The sequence below is a fragment of the Jaculus jaculus genome, chromosome 20 (assembly GCF_020740685.1).
Source record: "Jaculus jaculus isolate mJacJac1 chromosome 20, mJacJac1.mat.Y.cur, whole genome shotgun sequence".
Lineage (NCBI taxonomy): Eukaryota > Metazoa > Chordata > Mammalia > Rodentia > Dipodidae > Jaculus > Jaculus jaculus.
This window is the reverse complement of record NC_059121.1, coordinates 20,817,920-20,837,138: the sequence shown is the minus strand read 5'-3', so window position 1 is coordinate 20,837,138 and position 19,219 is coordinate 20,817,920. Positions and strand designations below refer to the sequence as shown.

The window sequence follows — 19,219 nt, the reverse complement described above, 5'->3', positions numbered from 1 at the left end:
GGTAGGGGCTCGCTCTAGCCCAGGCTGACCTGGAATTCACTATGGAGTCTCAGGGTGGCCTTGAACTCACGGAGATCCTCCTACCTCTGCCTCCTGAGTGCTGGGATTAAAGGTGTGCGCCACCACGCCTGGCTCATTATGCGCATTCTTAACTGAAGCTTTTCTTCCTCACATTTCTATGCAGGAATGGATGTCAGGATCCTTTCTTTGCTAATGTCATTTTTCTCTACAGTTCATTTTTCCTTCCCCATTGTGGTAATATGAGTGTAGGAATCTGTACCGGAAGGAGATGAGCTTAGGTGCCTAGTCACAGTGAGCTAACCAGTCAGCTAAACCTCCTGTACCAGTGCCCGGATTCTTCTTGAGACAAGACCTGTCAACCTCATTACCTTTTATATTTTCTAAGCATCAGTTACTTCTCAGATTGCTTGGCTAAATATAATTTAGATTAAGTTCTAGGCTAAGATTGTGTCTGGAACTCCTAGACTCAAGCGTTCCTCTCCTGAGCGCTAGAACTACAGGCGTGCACCACCGCGCCCGTGCCCGTGCCCGGCTTCAAGAATCTCCTTGTTGGCCAGGGTCCCAATTAGGTAAAAGCAGACTTCTAAATTACGATTTTCCTGCCTTAGCCTCCGTACCCAGCTAAGAACTCTATTGTTCTTTTAAAATACTTTATTCATTGTCTTTTCCAAAAGTAATTCTTAGAACCTTCCTAGTATAATACTTAGTGTTCTTCTTTATTCTCTATTTGAGTCCTTTATTCTTCACTGTATAGTAGCTTTAGGAAGGTTATTCATTGGTGATGATACTCTTCTGTGTTCCTGAGGATTCGGCCATTTACATTGTGCTTTTTTTGTACGTGTGTAGAATATACGTGTGTTGTGTTGGTCATGCATGTGTGCGTGTCAAGCCTATCCATGGGGGGACCACAGGAGTCTTTACCTGCATTTTTCTTTATCCTCCCTCCCCACATTTTTGAGGTAGGGTCTCACTCTAGCCCAGACTGACCTGGAATTCACTATGCAGTCTCAGGCTGGCCTTGAACTCACAGTGATCCTCCTATCCCGAGCTCCCAAATTCTGGGAATAAAGCTGTGTACCATCACACCTGGCCATATTCTTAATTAGGGACCGGGGCTCTGAGTCTTTCGTCCCTGTCTCGCAGTGTTCCCTGAGCCTTGGAGGGTGGGTTGTACATCTCCTTTACCGCTCTCCAGCTCTCTGTATCTTCTGATTTTCTGCTTTGATGAGCTTGGGGGTCTCCTCAGTGTCTACTGCTGATCCCTAGAGGAGTGGGCTCTCTTCCTGCTAATGTAGATGTGACAGGGTGGCTCATCTCGTGCTAGATTTCTGGGTGTTTTTTCTTGTTATACTCATGAATCTTTGGTCTCCCTGGTATTTGCTGCCATTCTCCCCACACACCCAACCAAATAGGGTCTCACTCTAGCTCAGTCTAACCTGAAATTCACTATGTAGTCTCAGGGTGGCCTCCTACCTCTGCCTCCCCAGTGTTGGGTTTAAAGGTGTGTGCCACCATGCCTGGCTGTTTGTTTGTTTTTTAAGGTAGGGTCTCTCTAGTCCAGGCTGACCTGGGACTCACTGTAGTCACAGGTTGGCCTCACACTCATGGGATCTTCCTACCTCAGCCTCCAGAGTGCTGGGATAAGGGTGTGTGCTGCCGCTGTCTTCAAAAGGCAGATTTTCCAACTAAGAATGAGAGCAGTATGGCTCACAGTTACTTAAAAACATTTTTTTTTGAGGTAGGGTCTCACTCTAGTCCATGCTGACCTGGAATTTACTATGTAGTCTCAGGGTGGCCTTAAACTCAAAGCAGTCCTCCTACCTCTGCCTCCTGGGGGCTGGGATTAAAGGCGTGCGCCTCCAGGCCCGGCTTTAAAAACTTTGTGATGGGCGTACACTCATCATAGCAAGACAGCAGGAGCTTCCCTCCAGTCTGTGACCTGCCAAGCCGGGGCTTCTGACGTGCTTCTCAGTACCAGGAGTGACTTCCCTCCCACCGAGCGAGCCTTGTAGCCAGTTGATTCCCCCATAGCCTGTGAGACTGTATTGCACCAGTGTGTACATCTTCTCTCGCTGTTGATTTTGCAGTTTACAGGATTCCCTACTCATTCACACTCTTGGTGGCAATTATCTCCAGTATTTCACAAAACACTTAGCAGCACTGTGCAGGGCTGGCCAGAACTAAGAGTTTTAATCCCTATTTATCTGTCAGCCTGGCAGTAGGTGGCACACCATTACTAGCTTTGTTTTTTGGGTAGATTTCTAGATCCAGTAGAAGGAAGTGTGTAGTTTTGTGATAGGATATAACCAAAAACATCTGCCTAACTCAGTCAGTTCATACAATACATTAGTGGTTATGTTGAACTAGTTTTAATTTAGATTTTGTAGACTTTTTCTCTGAGGCATTTCTATGAAACTGATGCTCCCAGAATTTCTATAAGGTATGAAAGGCACTGCAGTATATACATGCATTTATGTCTAAGACCTGGTTGATTACACATGCACGCACACAGATGAAACTCTACGAGCAGAATTCCCTTTTTTAAAAACAAGTCCAGTAGTTTTGAAAAGCCCTGTTTACGTAGCAGTTACCTACATTCCTATCTTCAGCAAACAAGATCAAGTTGATTGGCCTGTTTCACATGGTGATGAATATAGTTGGACAGTTAAGCAATAATTGAATGACCTGTCATTGTGAAAATAAAATTAACTTATTTTAACTAGCTAGTTAAATAAATATTTAGATAGATTGAAGTCTGTGATCAATTACTACAATGTGTGTGTATTGTAAGTGTTGTCATTTGCAATTTTGAAACTAAATGAATGGTAAATGTTGAGTTTAATGTTGGTTTCCCATTCATCTGCATCAGTATTATTTTTTTAATTCATGGGATTATGTTTTAGCCTTATTTCTCAAGCTAAAGTAAAGGTTCTGCTTATTTAGCTTATTCTGTCCAAAACCATTTGCTGTAATAAGAAAATGTAATCAATGTTGAGAATATGCTGGTGGTTTTGGTGAGTTTATTTTATACTGGAACCTGAAGCTTTGTGTAACCGTTGCTTATGCTTTATTCACGCAGAATACCCTCCGAACCCTCAGTCTAGAGCGCCAAGGATGCTGGTCATTAAGAAAGGGAATGCAAAAGACTTACAGCTCTCTGCATTCCCAGTAGCAGGAAACCTCCAGCCGCAGCCAGTTAAGAATGGAACTGGTCCAAGTGTTTATAAAGGCTTAGTCCCAAAACCTGCTGCACCACCTACAAAAGTAAGTTCTCAGTTGTTACAAAAGCAAATTTTGAATTGACATTAATTTATTTGGGTGGAAAATGTTTAAAATGTTAAGTTAAAATGTAGAATGTTCATGAGATACTGATGTAATAGTGGAAAGAGTTGGCCCATTGTGCTTTTTTTTTTTTCTTCAAAACTTGAATTGTGTATTCTTCATTTTGGTTATCTTTCTTGTGTGTCAGTCCCCACACATAGGTAGGGTTTTTTTGGTTTTTTTTTTTGTTTGTTTTTAAAACTGGTGTTGAGGACCGAACCCAGGGCCTTGCACTTGCTAGGCAAGAAGTGCTCATCCACTGAGCTAAATCCCCAACCCCAGTATTTTATTTTAATGCTAGCAAATTAAACAATTACTACCTTGCTAGATGCAGTGGTATATATGTGCTTACTGATAGATATTATTTACTTGTAGCTCATTTTTAAGTTTGAAATCCACAGGTGTGTAATCAGATGAACAATGCTCCTAGCATTGAAAATATCAATGACTTAGTTAGATCTTTATTTTTTTAAATTTAATTTATTTATTTGCAAGCAGAGAGAGAGGGAGAGATAGAAGAGTGAGAATGGGCATGCCAGGGCCTCTAGCCACTACAAATGACCTCTAAATGCATGTGCTTCTTGTGCATCTGGCTTTATGTGGGTCCTGGGGAATCGAGCCTGGGTCCTTTGGCTTTGCAGGCAGATGCCCTAACCACTAAGCCCCTAGTTGGATTTTTTTTATTACTTACTACACTTTGATTTATTTGTAGAAAAAGATAGGAGAGGGACTAGAGAGAGCGGTCAGTGGTGAAAGACACTTGTTTGCAAAGCCTGCCCAGCATTCCGTCAGGGGCACATGTGGCTTGTGTCCATTTGTCGTGGCAGGTGGTCTGGTCATGTTCCCGTTTGTCTCTCCCCTGCTTTCTGTCCTTGGAAGTAAGGAAATATTTAAAAGAAAAAGATAGGGGAGGAGCTAGTTGTGGTGATTTTTATACCTGTAATCCCAGCACTGAGGAAGCTGAGACAGGAGGGTAGTGAGGGCAGTATCAGTTTGAGTGATACACGGAGAAATGTTGTTTTTATAAAACAAACCACAAAGCAAAAAATAGGAGCAGAGAACCATGTAGGAATGAGTAGATAGTATAAAAGTTATTTTTGAGACCCAAATGTTTTTAATTGTGTTCACTTTAGTATGTTTTCTAAAATATGCTTTATATAAGTAATAATAATGTTTAATGTTTATGTTTTTCTTCAGCCTACACAATGGAAAAGCCAAACTAAAGAAAATAAAGTTGGAACTTCTTTTCCTCATGAATCTACATACGGTGTTGGCAACTTTAATGCTTTTAAATCAGCTGCCAAGAGCATTAGTCCATCAACAAACTCAGTGAAAGAGGTATGGCATTCCAATTCCTGGAGGTTTGCAATGCATTCTGAAGTAAAGACAGGGTTTCGTTCCCCTGCGGACAATAGTCTGGAAGTCCTGCTCACACGGGGTCCTGAGCCCTGACTGCAGCTGTGTGTCACCGTGCCGTTACCGAGTCAGGACATTGGACAGCGGTGCGAAAGTTCCCTGAGCGTACACATGTAAAATGAGGTACTTCGGGGCTGCAGGGATGGCTTAGCGGACAAAGCGTTTGCCTGCAGAGCCAAAGGACCTTGGTTCGATTCCCCAGGACCCATGTAAGCCAGATGCACAAGGTGGCGCACGTGTCTGGAGTTCATTTTGCAGTGCTTGAAGGCCCTGGCGCACCCATTCTTTCGTCTTCTCTCTGCCTCTTTCTCTCTCTCTCAAATAAATAAAGTAAAAAAAAATTTTTTTTAATGAGGTACTTCATAAAATTTGGATTCAAAACACTTCATTCTATCGCTAATTCCTATTGTTCTTTGAGGAGGAGTAATAATTTAAAATTTCATTTTATTTTAGAGGGTGGGAGAGAGAGAGAATAGGCATGCCAGGGTTTCTAGCCATTGCAGATGAACTCCAGATGCATGTGCCACCTTGTGCATATGGCTTATATGGGTGCTGGGGAATCAAACCCTGGTCTCTAGGCTTTCCAGGCAAGTGCCTTAACCGTTAAGCTATCTCTCCAGTCCCTAATTTAAAATGAAAAATTTCCAATCATTCCAGACAATAGAGAAAATAATACAGTAAAGCCTTGACACATACCCATCTCCCAGAATGAATTCAAGGGAGCTAAGACTTTTGTAATTTTATGTGATATTTGTGAACATTATGTCATGTTATTAAACCTTGACAATGAGGATTTGTGTAATCTGGTTTTGGGAGTGATGGACACATTTTATTAAGTGTTAACAACTGAAGCAGGGAAATAGGAAGGGAAGGAAAAGTATATGAGTACGTGGTAAGCGCAGGTATTTGCATTTCATTTGACTTGCTTTTTGGTTTTTCTAGGTAGGATCTTACCCTACTCCAGGTTGACCTGGAATTCACTATGTAGTCTCAGGCTGGCCGGAACCATACTGATTCTCCTACCTCTGCCTCCCGAGTGCTGGGATAATAGCCATGTGCCACCGGAATAGGGAGGCTCACTGGGCTAGGTTCAGAGGACACCTGGCTGTATTGTTACGCCTGAAGTTGGTTTGGGTACCAAATTGCAACATCGTAACCTATTATATGATTTTGTGTGCGTGTGTGTGTGTGTTTATTGGTAGAAATTTTCAGTTGAAAGGGAATTACTGGCATTTATTTTATTTCTCTTTTGGTAACTTTATCCTCCATTTCTTTCTCATCTTCGTTCTTTGCTGACCCCCTTCTTCCCAACTAGTTCCTTCTCCCCCCACCTCGATCCACTGAGCTGTAATTAGGGCTGCTTTCATGAGTACTGGTGAGAGGCTTATTTACTGCAGCATAAGCAATTTATTTCTTGTTATAGACCTGAAGAACACGCTCCCCTTCCCAGGCAGCCACTTAACGCTAGCCTCAGAGAGGACTTGGTTCCCATGAGCCCCTCCCCCTAGGGGGTAGTCAGGACAGGAGTGGACAGGACAGGAGTGGACAGGATAGGACAGCTGCTGCCCTGGCAGTAGCATGCCCCGCCGTCCTGCTCTTGAATTCTCCCCAACTCTACCAGCATTCTTAAAAAAATAAAAAAATGAAAAAACACATTTTATTTATTTACTTGAGAGAGGTGGGGCAGATTGAGAGAATGGGTGCACCAGGGCCTCCAACCACTGCAAACCAACTCCAGACACATGCAACACCTTGTACATCTGGCTTATGTGGGTCCTGGGGAATTGAACCAGTGTCCTTAAGCTTCGCAGGCAAACCCCTTAACCACTAAGCCATTTCACCACCCCCCCCCCCCAGCATTTTTTCCCCCTCAATTTGTTTTTTTTTTTTTTTTTTTTTTGAAGGGGAAAAGAGACAGTTTATTCTGCAGCCAAGTATGAGTGTCCATGGCCTGGGAACACAGATTTAGGTTATCCCAATTCCATGGTCCAATGTATGAACAATTTTTAAAAATATTTTACTTTTATTTAGTTGAGAGAAGGAGAGAGAGAATGAGCATGCTAGGGCCTCCAGCCACTGCAAACAAACTCCAGATGCATGTGCCATCTTGCGCATCTAGCTTACATGGGTCCTGTGGAATCGAACCTGGGTCCTTTGGCTTTGCAGGCAGGCACTTTAACCACTAAACCATCTCTTCAGCTCCTGTATGAACAACTTCATGAAGATTTTATACCTACAGAACAAAAGAAACTTATAAATTAAGGCACTTTTCAAATACATTGGCTGATCATCAGGTAGGTTGGTTAGAGCAAAGCATCCCCTCAATTTTTATTAACATCTTCCATGATTATAAAATATGGCCCATGGTAATACCCTCCCTCCCCCCACTTTCCCTTTGAAATTCCATTCTCCGTCACATCCCCTCCCCATCTCAATCAGTCTCTCTTTTATGTTGATGTCATGATCTTTTCCTCCTCTTATGATGGTCTTGTGTAGGTAGTGTCAGGCACTGTGAGGTCATGGATATCCAGGCCATTTTATGTCTGGAAGGAGCATGTTGAAAAGAGTCCTAGCCTTCCTTTGGCTCTTACATTCTTTTCGCCACCTCTTCCGCATTAGACCCTGAGCCTTGGAAGGTTTGATCAAGATATTACTCAGGATCCTTTTATTGGTTCATAAGCGTGATGATTGGGTGTTCATGCTCTTGTGTGACGTGTGCCTCCCACTAAACCTTGTTACGCTCTGGCACATACCCCGTCTGACGTAAAAAGATAAAAAATAGGGCTGGAGAGATGGCTTAGCGGTTAAGTGCTTGCCTGTGAAGCCTAAGGACTCCGGTTCGAGGCTCGGTTCCCCAGGTCCCACGTTAGCCAGATGCACAAGGGGGCGCACGCGTCTGGAGTTCGTTTGTAGAGGCTGGAAGCCCTGGCGCGCCCATTCTCTCTCTCTCCCTCTATCTGTCTTTCTCTCTGTGTCTGTCGCTCTCAAATAAAAAATAAAAAAAAATTTTAAAAAAAGATATTACTCAGAAGCCGGCTGTGGTGGTGCACGCCTTTAATCCCAGCACTCGGGAGGCAGAAGGATTGCCATGAGTTCAAGGCCACCCTGAGATGACATAGTTAATTCCAGGTCAGCCTGGACCAGAGTGAGACCCTACCTCGAGAAACCAAAAAATAAATAAATAAGTAAAAAGATATTACTCAGTACTCTAGTCACTTCTTTCCAGCACCACGATACCTTCTGAGTCATCCCAAGTCACTGCCATCTGAAAAGAGAAGATTCTCTACCAAAAGTTAGAGTAGCATTAATATAAGGGTATAAATATTAAGAGAAGTGCTTACTGGGCAGTTTGATAAGTGTAGTAGATACATTTATCCAGACATCAGCAGACGTTACCCCTCTAGGGCTCATGACTACCCCTGCTTTTAAGTTTTCAGTGTCAGGGATGTATTTCCCCCCCATGGAGCAGGCCTCCAGTCCCATTGGAAGGCAGTTGGTTTCCACCATGACAGACGTGCCACTATTGCACCCCTTGGCTCATTTGGCCTGGCTGGCCCAATATAAGGCTTGCAGTGTCCACTGTTGAGTGTCTTCAGTGGTGATATCTCTTTCTCCCATTGAACTGCATGTAGAATGGCTTCTTCCATAGGAGGCTGTCAGCTCAACTCCAGTGGGATTTTTCAGTGGCCTTGCAGCCCAAGTATGTGCAGTCTTCAGCAATATCCACCAGCATTCTTAATTGGTTTATTTTACTTCTATATTACATATATTAAATTAAGCAATTAAGTAGTTAATTATTCCCATTGCTCCATATCCCCTGCTAATATTAAGTTTTAGCACTCAACTTTTTCTTTTTTCATTGTATTCCACTGTTTTAAAAAACAAAACACCAAAAGAAGCACATAAGGCTGGGCGTGGTGGCGCACGCCTTTAGTCCCAGCACTTGGAGCAGAGGTAGGAGGATCACCATGAGTTCGAGACATGACAACCCTGAGACTACATAGTGAATTCTAGGTCAACCTGGACTACAGTGAAACTCTTCTTCAAAAAAAAAACTAAAATAAATAAAAATAAGCACATTAAAGGATTCTAGCTAAACACCCCCTCCCTTACAGACATCCTTTGTGCATGAGTAATTACAAAGTAGGTATTGGGGATATAGTTTGGGAAAACTGCTCTTCTTTGTCTTAAAATGTCCAAGAAGTTGTAGGATACATTGTTTTATTTATTTTTTAGTGCTTGTTCATTTTTACTTATTTATTTGAGAGTGATAGAGGCAAATAGAAAGAGAGAGAAAGGGCACACCAGGACCTCCAGTCACTGCAGACAAACTCCAGACGCATGCCCCCCCTTGTGCATCTGGCTAAAGTGGGTCCTGGGGAATTGAGCCTTGAACCAGGGTCCTTAGCCTTCTCAGGCAAGTGCTTAACTGCTAAGCCATCTCTTCAGCCCAGGATACATTGTTTTAAAAACAAAAGTCCTCAAGAGCTGGAGAGATGGCTTAGTGGTTGAGGCACTTACCTGCAAAGTGTGAGCACCCAGGTTTGATCTTTGTCCAGGTCCCATGTAAACCAGATGCACAAAGGTGATGCAAATGCAAGGTCGCACATGCCTGCTAGGTGGTGCAAACATCTAGAGTTTGATGCCCTCTCTAAAAATATCAAATAAAATAAAATAAAAGTCCTCATTTGGTATTACAGTTTTGAGTTCTGTTACCAGACCTTTACTATGTATCTCTGGCATATGAAAATTCTTTAGTTGACCCATTTCCTGGCAAAGACAGTTATATAATGCTAGAAGTAGACTGAAATATGGCTGAAAATCAGTTTTGCACTGACAGTAAATATAAAGTACAAAGTTGTGCATTTTACATTGACATTGATTCCCTGCTTACGTATTTATCAGTATTTCTGAATCTCTTCTTAGTGTAATCGCTCCAATTCAGCTTCACCTGTTGACAAACTTAATCAGCAGCCTCGTCTAACCAAACTGACACGGATGCGAACTGATAAGAAGAGCGACTTTCTGAAAGCCTTGAAGAGAGACCGAGTGGAGGAGGAGCAGGAGGACGAGAGCCGCGCTGGCTCAGGGAAGGTGATGAGACTTGCAGCACTGACCCTTACTAAACTGCTTACGCCTGGCATGTCATGAGCTAACCAGGTGTTCTCTCCATGGAAGGAAAGCTGACTTTTCCACAAACAATGGATGGTGGCTTCCGTGGGGCTGGGAAGATGACTCAGCAGGTGGAGGGCCTTGCTTGCAGAGCCTGCCAGCCTGGTTCCCTAGGAGCGTGTAAAGCCAGATGTGCAAATTGGTACATGCTTCCTGAGCTTGCAGTGGCAAGAGGCCCTGGTGTGCCCATATACTTTTTCATTTTCCCCTTAAATAAATAAATCAGTTGTTTAAAATAATAACTTTCTTTCTCCTACAGTATTCTCTCATACTTTGTATTTCCTGTGCAAAACTTTGTTGGTGGTAGTCGTGTTTTGAGGTAGGGTCTTGCTCCAGTCCAGGCTGACCTGGTGTTCACTATGTAGTCTCAGGCTGGCCCTCAGACTCGCAGCAACCCTCTTACAAAGACTGCCTCCCCCGTGCTGGGATTAAAGGCATGCACCCCCATGCCTGGCTCAAAAATGATTAAATAATTTTTAAAAATTCAAGATTTCTGTTCTTCACCTTATTTGATTAGGGTCTCTTGCCACTATAGACTGTCAAAGTGCAGATGGGCCAATGAGCTTTTGAGTTCTGGACCTGAAGCTTTGCAAGCACCTTTAACCACTGAGCTAGCTCTTCATCACCCCCACCCCCCTTTGTTGTTTTTTTCGAGGCAGGTTATCGCTCTAGCCTAGGCTCACCTGGAATTCACTATGTAGTCTCAGGGTGGCCATGAACTCATGGTGATCCTCCTACTTCTGCCTCTCGAGTGCTGGGATTAAAGGCATGTGCACCGCTCCTAGCCTGTCTCCAATTTATATTTTTTAATATTTATTCATTTGAGAGAGAAAGTCAGATAGATAAGAGTGAGAATGAATATGCACATGCCAGAGTCTGTAGCCACTGTAGTAAATGAACTCCAGAGGTATGTGCCACGTTGTGTATGTGGCTTCCCGTGGGTACTGGGTAATTGCCCTTGGTTTTTGCAGGCAAGTGCCTTAACCACTGGGCCATCTCTCCAGCCCTTGTTTCTATTTTATTTTTAATTTATTTATTTTTTTGGTTTTTCGAGGTAGGGTCTCCCTCTGGCTCAGGCTGACCTGGAATTCACTATGGAGTCTCAGGGTGGCCTCGAACTCACGGCTATCCTCCTACCTCTGCCTCCCGAGTGCTGAGATTAAAGGCATGTGCCACCACACCCGGCTATTTTTATTTTTTATTTCGAGGTAAGGTCTCACTGTAGTCCAGACTGGCCTGGAATTCACTATGGAGTCTCAGGGTGGCCTCAAACTCACGGCAGTCCTCCTACCTCTGCCTCCTGAGTGCTGGAATTAAAGGCCTGCACCACCATGCCCAGCCTTCTATTTTATTTTTTAAAAGTACTATTTATTTATTTGATGAGAGAGATGGGGGGGAGGGAGGGAGGGAGGGAGATATGTTCCAGGGCTTCCTGCCACTTCAAAGTCTAGATACGTGCATCTGTCTTGTTACTTGTGTACTAGGGTATCAGCCATGGCCGTTAGGCCTTTGAAAGTAAGCACAGTGAACCTCTGAGCCATCTCTTCAGCCCAGTTTCTTAGTTTTCAGTAACTATCTTCTTTAGAGTGAATTCTTTGTTTTTTTCTTCAAACTCCCTAAAAATCAGGATGAAGAGTCATTTAATTTGCATAACAGCAACAGTACTCACCAAGAAAGAGATATAAACAGAAACTTTGACGAGAATGAAGTTCCTCAAGAGAATGGCAACGCCTCAGTCATTTCCCAGCAGGTCATCCGGTCCTCAACCTTTCCACAGACCGATGTTCTCTCCAGTTCACTTGAGGCAGAACACAGGCTAGTATTGCTTGTTTTTAACCTTTCTTGGGCATTTTCTGAATTCAACATTTATATTAAAAGAGCTCTTGTGGGAGTCCTGAACTATTCTTACGGGGTCTTGCTCTAGCCCAGTCTGGCCTCAAACTTATAGCCATCTTCCTTCCTCAGCCTCCCAAGTGCTGTGATTAAAGCTGTATGCCACCACATCTGGCAGAGTTCTTACTGTCAAACACAGTGTACTTAAACAGTTAACTTATTTTCAGGAAAATCATTCAAGCATGAACTCATAAGTTCTTGTGAAATATCTTGGGCACTTTGTCTAATGGATGGTGGATCATGTTTTTTTTTTTTGTTTTTTTTTTTTTTTGCACCTATTATGAATGGAATTGTAATGCTCAGGTGAATCTCTAAATTAAATTGAATTTTCCTTTGCAGATTATTAAAGGAGATGGGCTGGCAAGAAGACAGTGAAAATGATGAAACATGTGCTCCTTTAACTGAGGACGAAATGAGAGAATTCCAAGTTATTAGTGAACAGGTAAGGAAAGCTGAGTCTTAAGTTCCCTTCTAAATGCCTTTCCTCAGTTGCAGTAACAGAATTCTCGGTTAATATAGAAGTGGTAGCAGTTCACAGATTTCATTTAGGAATTGTTGGGGATCACACTGTAGTTAAGAATTGCTGTGACCTATTGTACATACAGTAATTAAGTATTGTAAACAAAATTCTCGAGAACTTTTGTTATCTAGATCTTTATTTTGGTTATTGATTTGACATGATAATCTTAATGGCTCTTAAAAATTTATTTATTTAGGGCTGGAGAGATGGCTTAGCGGTTAAGTGCTTGCTTGTGAAGCCTAAGGACTCCGGTTCGAGGCTCCGTTCCCCAGGACCCATGTTAAACATATGCACAAGGGGGCGCATGTGTCTGGAATTTGTTTGCAGTGGCTGAAGGCTGGGGCGTGCCCATTCTGTCTGTCTTATCTGCTTCTTTCTCCCTCTGTCCGTTCCTCTCAAATAAATAAACAAAAATTTCAAAAAAAATATTTATTTATTTATTTATTGAGACAGAGAAAGAAAGGGAGAGACCGAGGGAGAGAACGGGCACACTAGGGCCTCTAGCCACTACAAATGAACTTCATTCAGATGCATGTACCACCTTGTGCATCTGGCTTTAGGTGGGTACTAGGGAATTGGACTAGTTCCTTAGGTTTTGCAAGCAAGTGCCCCTAACTGCTAAGCCTTCTCTCTCTAGCCCCCACTTTTTTTTTTTCTCGAGTAGGGCCTTGCTGTAGCCCAGGCTGACCTTGAATTCACTAATTCATTCAGTATTCTCAGGGTGTCTTCAAACTCACTTAACCTCTGCCTCCCAAGTGCTGGGATTAAAGCATGTGCCATCACACCCAGCTTTCCTTTTTTAAATTGTTGTTATGATTCTTTTTGGTCTTTCATGGTATGATTTCCCTCTAGCCCAGGCTGACCTGGAATTCATTATGTAGTCTTAGGCTGGCCTCAAACTCACAGCAATCCTCCTACCTCTGCCTCCTGAGTGCTGTGGTTAAAGGTGTGCGCCACCATGTCTAGCTTTAATTGCTTTTAATTTTAAATTTTTTTTAAAAAAGGTATTTAAGGGCTGGAGAAATGGCTTAGTGGCTAAGTGCTTGCCTGTGAAGCCTAAGGACCCTAGTTCGAGGCTTGGTTCCCCAGGACCCATGTTAGCCAGATGCACAAGGGGGCGCACGCATCTGGAGTTCGTTTGCAGTGGCTGGAGGCCCTGGTGCGCCCATTGTCTCTCTCTCTCTTTGCCTCTTTTTCTCTCTGTCACTCTCAAATAAGTAAAAATAACAAAAAATTTAATAAGTGGTATTTAATATCTAAAACATCTTTCAGCTCTTAGGACATCAAGAACTTGAGCCATTTTTTCCAAAATATTTTTGTTGTTGATTTTTTTCTAGCTGTGGTCATGCAGTCTAAATTTTTCTGTTCACAGATCATATGTTTGATATACTTCAGAAACACAGGATTTCTTTTTTCAGAGTCTTACTCTAGCTTAGGTTGCCCCCAATCTCCCAGTGAGCTTCCTACCTTAACCTCCCCAGTGCTGGGATTGAAGTTAGGCACTGCCACCCCTGACAACACAAGGAATGTAGTCTTTCAGGAAGTAGTCCGGGGCTCTTCCTCCTAGCTTTACATTTGCTCTACGAATATTAACGAATGCAGTACTTCTGGACTTCCTCCTCATAGTTTCTAAAACTGTGTTGTTTAAAATACCACGTGCAGTATATTAGCTGCATAGGTTTTGCACATGCGGTTGAGTGTTGTATGTAGAGTCACACTGCTCTGCAGTCACCATCATCCACCCTAGAACGTTCTCATCTCTCCATACTGAAACCCCAAATGACTGAACAGTAAATCCCTATTTCCTGTTTCTCTGTCTCTCTTTTTATTTTTCTTTTGGTTTTTGAGGTAGGGTCTCACTCCAGCCCAGGCTGACCTGAATTCACTCTGTAGTCTCAGGGTATTGTCCTTGAAGTCACAGCGATCCTCCTACCTCTGCCTCCTGAGTGCTGGGATTAAAGGGGTGTATCACCACGCCCGGCTCCTGTTTCTCTTTTTCATGTAGTCTGGTTCCTGTGTGATGGGCTTATTCCACAGCCACATGATTCGTGTTATCAGGTGGTTTGTGCACCGTGCTGTGCCGTGGAGTGACAAGCATGCTCAGCTCGAGCAGGAGAGTCCGTTGTGTAAGCGTTCTCTTCCATCCTCTTTATCTGCTTGTAAGCTGTTCCTACCTTTCAGCTCTGCTGAATACATGCTGTGAAAACATGTGTGTAAGTTCTTATTTTCAGTTTCTTTGGAAGTGTGTTCAGTAGTAGAATTGTTATATTCTGTTTTAATTAAAGGAATCTTTTATAGGACTTTCCATACTGTTTTTTCCATAGGGACAATACCATTTACATTCCTATCAACAGTACAAAAGAGCTCCAGTGTTTCTACTCCTTGTTGACACTTGCTCCTGCCTGTGTTTTGTCTTACATGATAGCCATTTATTTTGGTTTCTTAAATATTTTATTTATTTGAGAGAAAGAGGCAGATATTGAGAATGGGCACGGTCTCTAGCCACCGTAAATGAACTCCAGACAAGTGCACCACCTTGTGCATCGGGCTTACATGGTTCCTGGGGAAGTGAGCATGGGTCCTTAGGTTTCTCAGGCAAGTGCCTTAACCACTAAGCCACCTCTCCAGCCCACTATAATAATAGCCACTTTAATAACTTAATGTAGTTCTGACTTGTCTGATGGTTGAAGTCACAGTTACCTTCTCATTGCTGGTTAAAACACCTGACCCAAAGGGGCTTTTCAGAGCAAAGGCTTGTATTTGGCTTACAGTCTCGAGGGGAAGCTCCATGATGGCAGGGCAAAGGATGGCATGAGCAGAGGGTGGATCTCACCTCTGCCACAGCTGGTGGAGCACAGCAGGAAGAGACTGAGCCAGCTAACACTGGCAAGCTAAAGGCCAAAAACTGCAAGGTCATCCTCACCAGCACTCCTCCTCAGGTTTTTATCAACACCAGTACAGATTTATGTCTTTTTTTCTTTTGTTGTTTTTGTTTTTGGTATCATAGCCAAGAAATCACTGACAAGTTCAATACCATGACCATTTTCCCTGGATGTTGAAAGTTTCAATTTTAGCTCTTAAGTTCAGATCTTCCACCCATTTTGATTGTATATACAGTTGTGTACAATGATGATCCAACCTCATAAGGACATTGAATTGATTACCTTGTGTATAACTGAAGGGAGGAAGTATTTCTTATAGCTCTGTGTGTGGGTACAGCTTGGGATTGAGTGAGGGATGTTACCTTGAAAAACAAAAACAAAGCAAAACAAGAAAAAAAAAGAGTAGAACTTCAGTGAACAGAGAAGTTGTGCCCCTCAAAACTGGACCAGACATATTTGGAAGTACCATGGAGGCTGGGACCATGGGTGCTGGGCAGCTTTTGTTTTCCAGGTGAAGATGAGATAGATCATTTGTTCAAAAGTGGAGGCTGATCTTAGAACTAAAGCAAGATAGAAAAGAAAGCCTCTTATAGAAAATAAATTCCAACATTTGTAATTTTGTATGTTAAGCATTAGCTGTTGTGGTTAGAAATAGCTTTTTGCCTTTGAACTTTCTTCAAATCCTGTTTGTTTGTTTATTTATTCATTTATTTATTTATTTGAGGTAGGGTGTTATCTGGCCCAGGCTGACCTGGAATTCACTATGTAATCTCAAGGTGGCCTTGAACTCATGGCGATCTACCCACCTCTGCCTCCCAAGTGCTGGGATTAAAGGCGTGCACCATCACACCCAGCAAATCCTCTAGGGCTGGACATGGTGGCACACTCCTTTAATCCCAGCACTGGATGGGCTGGGGGTAGGGGGTGGTGCTGGGAGCTTGAGGCCTGCCTGAGAGACTACATCGTGAACAACCACAACAACAGAGCCTCTTCTATATATAAGAAGTGTCTAGGCAGTTCCAAAACTACTACTTGCCTTTAGGCTTAGAGAAAATTGCATTTAGAGGGACAGGGTAGATGGCTCTGCAAATAAAGGACTTACTTGCAAAGCCTGCTTGCCTGGGCTCAATTCCAAGCACTGGTGTAAGCTAGATGCAAAAAGTGACCCACGTTTCTGAGGTTTGTTTGCAGCAGCAATAAATTATCATTATTTCTATATTGCTTTATTGCTTTGTGTTATTTCTAACTTGGGCTATCTCTTGCTCTCCAATATCATCATTCATTTTGGCTTTCTACTTTCAGTAGTGAAGCATAAAACTTTCCTTTTCTTAAAAAAAAATGTTTATTTGCGAGAGAGAATATGGGTATGTCAGGGCCTCTTGCCGCTCTGAGCAAACTCCAGGCACATTATGCATCTGGCTTTACGTGGGTATTGGAAAATTGAACCCAGGCCAGCAGGTGTTGCAAGCAAGAGCCTTCAACCGTTGAGCCGTATTCCCCAGCCTCGTTTTTCTTTTTTTCTTTTCCCCCTGGAGATAGGGTTTCCATATAGTCTTGGTATTTTTATTTTTTGAGGTAGGGTCTCACTCTAGACCTGGAATGCACTATGTAGTCTCAAGGTGCCTCCAACTCACAGCTTTCCCCTGCCTCCCAAGTGCTGGGACTAAAGGTATGTGCCTCCACACCTGGCTTAGTGTTTGTTTTAGAGGTAGGGTCTCATTTTAGTCTAGGCTGACCTGGAATTTAATTCCAGGTTGACCTCAAGCACACAGTGAGCCTCATACCTCTGACTCCTCATTGGTGGGGTCACAGGCGTGCACGACCATGCCCGGCTTCCATGCTCTTACTCTGTATCCCTCATTCTATTTATTTTACAAAGTATGAATAGAACAGATTGTGGGCCTTGTTAGTAACTTAGGTCTTAATAACAAATATCATAGCTAAATTTAATGGTTGTTGATTTTGTAGTCAGGTAGAACTTGATAGTATATTTATGATACTGTTTGTATAAGGAAACGAAAGTTTGGAAGGTTTGATGCCCAGTAAGAGTATCAGTTATAGTTCACATCTATTTTTTTGGCTTCAGAATATCTAACTTTTTAAAAAAGATACTTTATTTATTTGAGAGAGGGAGGGAGGGAGGGAGGGAGGGAGGGAGGGGAAGAGAGAGAGAGAGAGGGAGGGAAGGAGGGAGAGAGAGGGAGGGAGAGAGAGAAAATAAATATATGGGTACACCAGGGCTTCCAGCCACTGCAGACAAACTCCAGATACCTGTGCCATCTTGTGTATTTGGCTAATTTGGGTCCTGGGGAATCGAACCGAGGTCCTTTGGCTTTGCAGGCAAGCCCCTTAACCACTAAGCCATCTCTCCAGCCCCAGTATCTCGTAACTTTTAATCGTGGTTTGGTAGGTGGCAAATTGTGTTTGTTCTTAGTATTGCTTTGTTTTGTAACAAGGTCTTGCTATGATCCTAGGTTGGCCTTGAACTTCCTGCCCCAGCCTCCTTTAAGTACTGAGATAACATGTGTACCATTGTACCTGACTCTTACAACTTTTACATGTAGAATTCTATCAAGAAATACCTTCTTTGAAGGCTGGGCATGGTGGCGCATGCCTTTAATCTCAGTTTGAGGCCACCCTGAGACTACATAGTGAATTCCAGGTTAGTCTGGGCTAGAGTGAGACCCTACCTCGAAAAACCAAAAAAGAAAAAAATGCCTTGTTAGACCAACCAAATCCCATCACCCATGCCTATCTGAAAAGCTCCTTTTCGGGGGCTGGAGAGATGGCTTAGCGGTTAAGCGCTTGCCTGTGAAGCCTAAGGACCCTGGTTCGAGACTCGGTTCCCCAGATCCCACGTTAGCCAGATGTACAAGGGGGCGCACGCGTCTGGAGTTCGTTTGTAGTGGCCGGAAGCCCTGGCGCGCCCATTCTCTCTCTCTCTCTATCTGTCTTTCTCTCTGTGTCTGTCGCTCTCAAATAAAAAAAAAAATTAAAAATTAAAAATTAAAAAAAAAAAAGCTCCTTTTCTAGGCATGTTATCCTATGTGGAATTTTTAGGGTAGGTTGCAAGTACTTTTTTATTATTATTTTACTTCATTACTGTAGAATTTTAAATAGGTAACTCTTAAAGTGAAACTAACTTGCTTTTGTCGTTTTAGTTACAGAAGAATGGTCTGAGAAAAAACGGTATTTTGAAAAATGGCCTGATTTGTGACTTCAAGTTTGGACCCTGGAAAACCAGCACTTTCACACCCACACTTGAGAACGAGGACACAGAGACGAGCAGCAGTGACACGTCGGATGACGACGACGTGTGACCAGACGCCCCGACAGCGTGGTGCATCTCATGCGGTTTGGGGTGAACTGTAAAAATGAAGAACTATAATTTATGTAGTGAAATACCCCATTAGAAGGTGATTTTGGGGGAACTTCAATATGAAGAAAACCAAGAACGTCGTGTCGGGCTGTGCTGAGCATCCTCTCTTGTACTGAGTGTTGTGACGTGAGGACTTGGGCTGGTCCGGCGCTGGCTTTCTCCAGCCCTGCAGCGTTCTCTGACTCGCAATGTGACGATGTAACAGATGAGAGTTTCTCATTCAATAATAAAAAATTGTGTAATGTTTTGCAAAGCTTCTGTCTTAAAATGTCCAGGTCTTAAGAACAAAGGCAGCTTACGGTTTTGCTTGCAGAGTGCTATCTTTTTCGTGCAGTGGAACCCTTCAAGTGCATTTTGCAACTCCTCACCCCACTCCCCCGAAACAACAGAACAAAAGGCGAGGAGGAAAACATAGTGTGTTGACCCAACCTGGAGCAGAGTGCTCCAAGACACTTTCCCGAGCTCAGCTGTCGCCCCAGACGCCCCCTTTTGCGCCGCGAGCTGCTCTTGGCGCTGTAGGACAGGACTTGACTGCTGCAGCGCGCGCGCTCCCCGCGTTGAGCAGCTGGCTGGCAGAAGTGCCAGGTCAGGTGACGGCCAGGCCCTTCCCGAGCC

At 43.2% G+C, this 19,219-nt stretch overlaps 1 protein-coding gene and 1 non-coding gene across 4 annotated transcripts in view; both read left to right on the top strand.

Moving 5' to 3' along the window:
* The window catches only part of Gpbp1 (GC-rich promoter binding protein 1), a 66,068-nt gene extending 47,211 nt beyond the window's left edge, over window positions 1-18,857 (top strand). For all 3 annotated transcript variants that reach the window (XM_045138988.1, XM_045138986.1, XM_045138987.1), the window contains 6 exons: window positions 3,101-3,285; window positions 4,540-4,680; window positions 9,685-9,852; window positions 11,558-11,745; window positions 12,163-12,265; window positions 18,387-18,857. In XM_045138988.1, coding sequence (XP_044994923.1) covers window positions 3,101-3,285; window positions 4,540-4,680; window positions 9,685-9,852; window positions 11,558-11,745; window positions 12,163-12,265; window positions 18,387-18,545 — 944 coding nt within the window. In that variant the 3' untranslated portion in view covers window positions 18,546-18,857. The remainder of the gene's footprint in view (window positions 1-3,100; window positions 3,286-4,539; window positions 4,681-9,684; window positions 9,853-11,557; window positions 11,746-12,162; window positions 12,266-18,386) is intronic.
* Window positions 7,418-7,522, top strand: LOC123456310. Its single transcript, XR_006634449.1, has one exon. It is a non-coding gene; the product is annotated as a small nucleolar RNA U13 (small nucleolar RNA).
* Window positions 18,858-19,219: the final 362 nt, after the last annotated feature.